We start from the raw sequence: 6,521 nt of genomic DNA, 5'->3' as shown, positions 1-6,521 counted from the left end.
ATTTTGTACGAACATTACATATAAATATAAATAATAGTACTATATATTATATATATAATATACAGTAGTATTTTTGGGGCCTAGGGCAAGGGCTTCACCTGCTTACCCTAGTATAGCCCTTGAATTTTCCTAATTCCAACCAAATTGACGTTACTTGCACATGTTATTAACATTTTTGAATTAAGTCAAAATATTTTCGAAATTACAGTCCCACTCATAATGGGACTCTACTTTGCATAAAAGTTTTTCCTAATTTTGCACTTGGTATCAACATCTTAGAAATTAATCTACCAATCCATCTCTAATTAGGATTAGTTCTGCATGAATTATAAAAGTACGCCACCCCTCTCATAACCATGGCTTACTAAAAGATGCTAGCCTTTTGCTTCTTTGTTTCCCTATTCTTCATCTCATCTGCTCAAACCAACTGCTCCGATTTCCAATTCCATGACAAGTCGTTTGATTCATGCTCAAATCTTCATACATTAAATTCTTTTATTCATTGGAATTTCGACCAGCCTTCTCGTACTGTTGAAATTGCCTTTAGGAGATCCGAAAACGTGCATGGAAGATGGCTTGCTTGGGCTATAAACCCTACATCAACAGGAATGGTTGGATCACAAGCTTTTGTGGCATTGCAACATTCTGATGGTACTCTTGAAGCATACACATCACCTATTAACACCTATGGAACTATGCTTGAAAAGGGTGACTTGAGTTTAAGGGTTTACGACGTTTCAGCTCAGAATATCAATGGAGAAGTTATCATCTTTGCCAAGTTTGAGATTCCTACCAATGGAAGTACTGTTGTGAATCATGTATGGCAACAAGGACCATTACAAGATAATAAACCAAGAATTCATGACTTGTCAGGAGATAACGTTAAGTCTTTTGGGACTTTGGATTTCCATTCGGGGAAAACTATGACTACAAAAGTAAAATCAAGTTCAAGATCTAAGCTTAAAATTGCTCATGGAATTATCAATGGTGTTAGTTGGGGGATGTTAATGCCACTAGGTGTTGTTCTTGCTAGATTGAGATATTTACCTTTGACAGATCCTTTGTGGTTTCATCTACATATTTATTGTCAAATCTTGGCTTATTTTCTTGGTATTACTGGTGGAAGTTTGGGATTTGTTCTTGGGAGGCAATCTTCTGGAGTAAAAATTAAACACACTTCTCATAGGTATATTGGTGGTGCACTTTTAGGGCTTGCAACATTACAAGTTTTAGCTCGTTGGTTGAGGCCAAAACCAGATCACAAATATAGGGTATATTGGAATTTTTACCATTGGTTTACTGGTTATGCTACTATTATATTGGGAATTATCAATTGTTTCAAGGGTTTTCAGATGATGGACGTGGGAATTTGGAAGAATGCTTATATTGGTTTTCTTGCTTCGTTGAGTTTCATTGCTGTTGTTCTTGAAGTTCTGAGATGGATCTTGAAGGCTAAAAAAGACACAGAAGAAACTACAGTGGGAGCTTAATTTTCCAAAATTTATGGAACAAAAAGTGTAGAGTTGTAACGAAGTATAAATCAGAATGTTTACTTTCGTAGGCGTATAATTTTTGTAGCTCAAATTTAATGTATGTTACATGCTCAAGGGATTATACTAGATGTACTAGTTTTGCAATATTTCTTCTATTATATCTGTCCTTTCTTTTAACTAATATTTTTAATCAAAAAATCATGATATATTTAGGACCAAAACTGAAAAAACTTATGCCTACAGCAAATACTAAAAAGTTTGATGTAAGACAAAATAGAGGGAGTTTCATGTATGAATGTCCTTAGTATGTTAGAGACAATTGGCATATGATGCTATTTTTTTCTTATATACAGTCAAACCTCTCTATATCAGCATCTCAATATGACAATTATTCACTATAAAAGCCAAGTTTTACTTGAAACCAATTTTTATGTTATGTTATAATATATGTCCTCTATAACAACACTTCACTATTGCAACCAAAAAATATCACAACAAATGAGGCTATTATAGAGAGGTTTGACTGTACCTTGTTCATATCTTTCTATCTCTGATAGCTTCAACAATTGATAATAACTTTTATCTCCCATTCTAAGCAAATAGTACTTGAATCCAAACTGTAATTCAAATATCTACGAAATTCTGAAAATTCTGTTGAAGCATACATTGTTTAATGAGATTGGTTAAATGTACGGGTAACAAACGATTTTTATTGTTAACTACCAGTCTACCAGTAAGTTGGCTTTGCTATGTACTAATGAATACTATGAATTACTATACACAATTTATACAAATAGAAAACAAGGAGCCAGCTTTCAATCCACAGTTCCCTGTTTTATGGAATGCATAAATTCACTCATTCACCAATTCATATGGCCATTTGTGAGAGACAAAAACACCGTCTTGTTTTATTCTAGTTCAAACAGGCACCGAGCCATGGCAACGGTGAAATTCGACAGATATATGAAAAGCCTGTAGAAACAAATAAGATGAGAACATGACGTACAGAATTGATCCTAAAATGAAGAAAATTTTGGGATTGGAAAACATGCTTAACAATTTTTACTGTTTGTTATACTAAAAAGAGGTTACAAGTACAAAGCAAGAAGCTAAGAAAAGTTGGGGTTGAGAAAATCCAAGTCCGACAGGCATCTTTTATTTCTGTCATCTGAACTCACAGTTGCCAAGCAAAAACAAGCCCAAAAATTATTGTAATACATGTTCTTTTCGAGGATGGCGGAACTCCCCCTAAAGATGCAGACAAGTTTGTTCATTGAGAGAAGTAAATTCAAAGGAATGCGAATGGGTTTTTCACTTCATTTTTTTTCCTTTATATGCAAATTGGGTAGAACCATTCAAAATCATGCAATACCAGATAAAAATAAAGATGGAAAGAAAAGGAAGTCCTTTATTTTAATATAGTTTTATTCTTCACTTCTGTTTTATAGTTGCAAGGACGGGAGAGAGTCTGGTGCCGCAACCAGAATAGCATCATCCTTTGACATGGTATAACGTGAAACATCAAGCCAAATGCAGAATGAACGTTCTTTTCATCATACCTTGGGGTTTCTATGAAATCTACGTGTAATCAGCAACCTGAAGTTCACTGGACCAATCCCTTGTGCTCCTTAGGGCCCTAGCTTTATTATCTCTTATTTCTAGGACCTGATAACAAACATGCAGTGGGAGATGTCTAAGTATAAAGGACGGATACATCTGTATTAGGAGCCCTACAAGCAAGCTAGCAAACATTACTATGAAATGGTAATAAACCTAGACGTGGCCTCCTAGAAGTGGCATCAACAGTGAAAGCGAGTTGTTATATTTCTCATTTAATACTGGAATTACAATAGTGCTTGGGCCAGAAACGAAATTACCTCAGGGCTCGAGCCAAGTACTCCACTAGACATTCCCACATCAATCCGCCATATGCTACAGTCGTATTTGCTGCAGGGAAACCAAAATCAATCATCTATGTGGCCTAAAGAGATGCTGACCTGTAAAGATAGTTCTTTTTGAGCTAAAAATTGATTCCTAAAGTTGACTGTTGGTTGTAATATTTATATCTAACACAAAAAGTTCATCTTAGTATCACTTTAAGAAAATAATAGATCGTATAAAGATCCTCTACCAATTCACCCCCATAGGTTGAGGAGTATGCCCTACAACCATAGCTTTGGCACCCACAGTTTGCAGTGTCTCTTCAAGAAGAGATTGGATCTGATCAAGAAAAAAGCAGTAAGTTAAAAATTAGCATCACCTGAATAATCATGTCAATAAGATCAGAAATTAAACTTGAATCATTTCAACATTAGAAGAGATCGATTTGAAAAATAGCTAGAAAATACAGTTTTGAAAGAACTAATCGACAAAAGAGATCCACGGATTCAGCGAAACCCAGAATAATGCTTGCTGAATGTGCATAGAGGAAAATGCCTATAACCTGCTCGATCTGGTAGTCTTCCAGATCTGAGTCTCTGGAGTACAAACGGTTCCACACGATACTGTCATAGCCCCTGGTGGCTATGAAAGGCATCTGCGGAGAATCGTCAGCTTCACTCGGACCTTTCATCCATTGAGATACTTCTCTATTCAGTCTCTCCAAGCCATAGGCAACTGCAGCAGCAGCATTAATAATCAATATACGAAAATCTCTTTACATGTATCCTAATAAACCAGAATACTGGGTAGCAGATTAGCTTATTACCATGATGAGGAAGAAGGCCACCATGGCAGAAGAGCCAATCATCAACCTTAAGAACAACACCATGACGGGCCAACTCACATGCCAATGGACCTCCGGGTCTCATGAGGATTGATCTTGCAATTACACCCTTTTGCCGCTGTCCTAATATTTGGACGACTTAATAAGCATAGAAAATGTCAAGCACCAAACCATATGGAAAAAGCAACAAATGTTTCTTATGAATTCTAAAAGGGGTAACTATCTTAAAATATCTGCTTAAAAATTATATAGTTATCACTTTCAACGTGTTTTTTATCAACCCTGCTGATTGCAAATATCTGCTAATCTCAATACTAGTGTAAACGGTATGCTTTTACTTCACAGCAATAAGCTAGCACTTTCTGTTTTCCCACAATATAATGGTTTTTTCTTTTTATAATTCAAAACTAAAATGCTTCTGATGCCAATATATTTATTTGCCAGGCCACTCAAATGTAAGTAACTTCCAAACCTCCCATTAGCCATGAGACTAAGACCTTGATCTTAATAGAAACCTTGATCGTAATAGAACACACCTTTACCAAATTCCATGGAGCCCAATAATTATGAGACACCTTCCTATCCTGTTTCCATCTGCCAGACACAGCACACCAACTGACAAAAGCTTCTTCCCAGTTGTGTTCACATTCCTCCAAGTACTCCAGAAAGTCTATACACTCGTCAAGTCCCCCATTATCAACATATCTGAAGTCCCCCTCTACATTCATAGTTTCATGATTTCCATTGACCTATAATAACCATTTAGAACATGAAGAAAACAGATATGGTTGGAAGCGAATAACCATGCAAATCTCCAAAGTAGTTGTAAAATTGAACAGTATAAAATGCTAGCATTATCCTGTTTAAATAATAACGATGTACGGATTAGCAGTCAGCTACAATCAAGATACTAGTAGATGTAGCTGAATAAACACAGACCTGGAAAACTGCTCCACCATGAGCTTTTGCTTGGATATCTAGTGACTTCAACAATGATAAAATTGCAAGTTCATCTTCACCTCGGTCAAGTATATCTCCAAGCTGAATCAACACCTGGTAAAAAGAACCTTGTTATATTTTTATAAGCTAATAGATGCAGGGGCGTATCCAGCCTTAAGGTACCGGGTTCATCTCCCAATAATTTTTACGCGGAGCATAATTTATGCCTAAATATTTAGTAAAATTGCAACAAATAGTAGATATGAATCCATAACTTTAAAATATAATATGTCGGATGCTAAAAACTTAGAGATTGCGCCCGTAGAGTTTAAATCCTGGATCTGCTTCTGATTATAGATGCCTTAGAACGAGTTCATAAATCTAAACAAAATGTAGAATGCATTTAACATCCTCCAAGCTAGAAATGTGATGGCAAATTAAAAGCTTACCGTCTCACCGCCAATCCAGAAATCTTGACCATCAGAACTCAGCACACCAGCCGTCTCAAGTGCACCTCTTGCCTTATCAAGATCTCCATGCAAATCTCCGACTAAAATTCACCTCAAATAAGAGATAAATAAATACACAGAAAGAAAGACAGCAGAACGAATCGGCAAAAAAAAAGAGCAGAACTGAGAATTTCATTATGCCCAACTATAACAACAAAATAATTCAGTAAAGGAAGATAAGAGCTAAAAATTATGCCCTAACTTCTTTTATATTTATTTTTTGCCTCTCAATTTATCTGAAAACTTATTACACGACAACTATAAATCTCAGTTCCAATTCAATAACTGCAATTAGACTAGTCACACTACCATGATGTTGTTCTTCAGAAAACCAAAAGTAAAAAATGAAACTGACCCGCGACAATTCGGCGACCCGGAGCTGAAACGAAAGTGGGCGGGTCCCCATTTACTACAATGGGTTTTAAGCTTCCATAGCTATTACTACTGCTACTGCTATACTGAGCTGGAGTTGAAAGAATCGTATCAACCAATTTGCGGGACTGTGATTGTGAAGAAGCAGAAGGTGGTTGAAGAGGTAAAGAACATGTTAGTGCAAGAGTAGCCATTGATTGAATAACACAAGTCAGTAGTACTTTCTCTGAATATTTTTGCCTTTTGTGTTTTCAATTTTCATTGGTCACTCAAAGTCAGTATTTTTTTGCCTTGTGTGCTTTCTATTGTCACTGGTCGACCTTGCAATAATAACCATGAATTGGGTTCTCCCAAAAAAGAGGAGCTATCTTAGCCACATGTTTAGTGCCATTGTCATTTTTACTACTCCCTACTTTCTCTTTTCCTAATTTTACTCCTCTTTCTTCCTTAAGTATAGGTTATCTCCTATGTGAAACTTTCCAA

The 6,521-nt window shown here is 36.1% G+C and overlaps 2 protein-coding genes across 2 annotated transcripts; one reads left to right on the top strand and one right to left on the bottom strand.

Annotated features, from left to right (window-relative positions):
* The first annotated feature begins 371 nt into the window (after window positions 1–371).
* On the top strand, window positions 372–1,490 carry LOC104231228 (cytochrome b561 and DOMON domain-containing protein At5g47530-like). The gene has a single exon (XM_009784183.1). It carries the CDS (start codon window positions 372–374, stop codon window positions 1,488–1,490), a length of 1,119 nt encoding a protein of 372 aa, XP_009782485.1.
* A 609-nt stretch (window positions 1,491–2,099) lies between these two features.
* LOC104231226 (shewanella-like protein phosphatase 1) lies at window positions 2,100–6,318 on the bottom strand. Its single transcript, XM_009784181.2, has 10 exons — window positions 6,022–6,318; window positions 5,607–5,707; window positions 5,158–5,271; window positions 4,755–4,967; window positions 4,201–4,336; window positions 3,937–4,109; window positions 3,625–3,713; window positions 3,371–3,440; window positions 3,053–3,158; window positions 2,100–2,465 (listed from the first exon to the last, which is right to left on the bottom strand). The coding sequence occupies exons 1-9, from the start codon at window positions 6,230–6,232 to the stop codon at window positions 3,072–3,074; spliced, it is 1,194 nt and encodes a 397-aa protein (XP_009782483.1). The 5' UTR covers window positions 6,233–6,318; the 3' UTR covers window positions 2,100–2,465; window positions 3,053–3,071.
* Window positions 6,319–6,521: the final 203 nt, after the last annotated feature.

This window comes from Nicotiana sylvestris, chromosome 6 (genome assembly GCF_000393655.2).
Source record: "Nicotiana sylvestris chromosome 6, ASM39365v2, whole genome shotgun sequence".
NCBI classification, from domain to species: domain Eukaryota; kingdom Viridiplantae; phylum Streptophyta; class Magnoliopsida; order Solanales; family Solanaceae; genus Nicotiana; species Nicotiana sylvestris.
The sequence above is the reverse complement of the archived record's forward strand: the minus strand, read 5'-3'. Positions and strand labels throughout refer to the sequence as shown.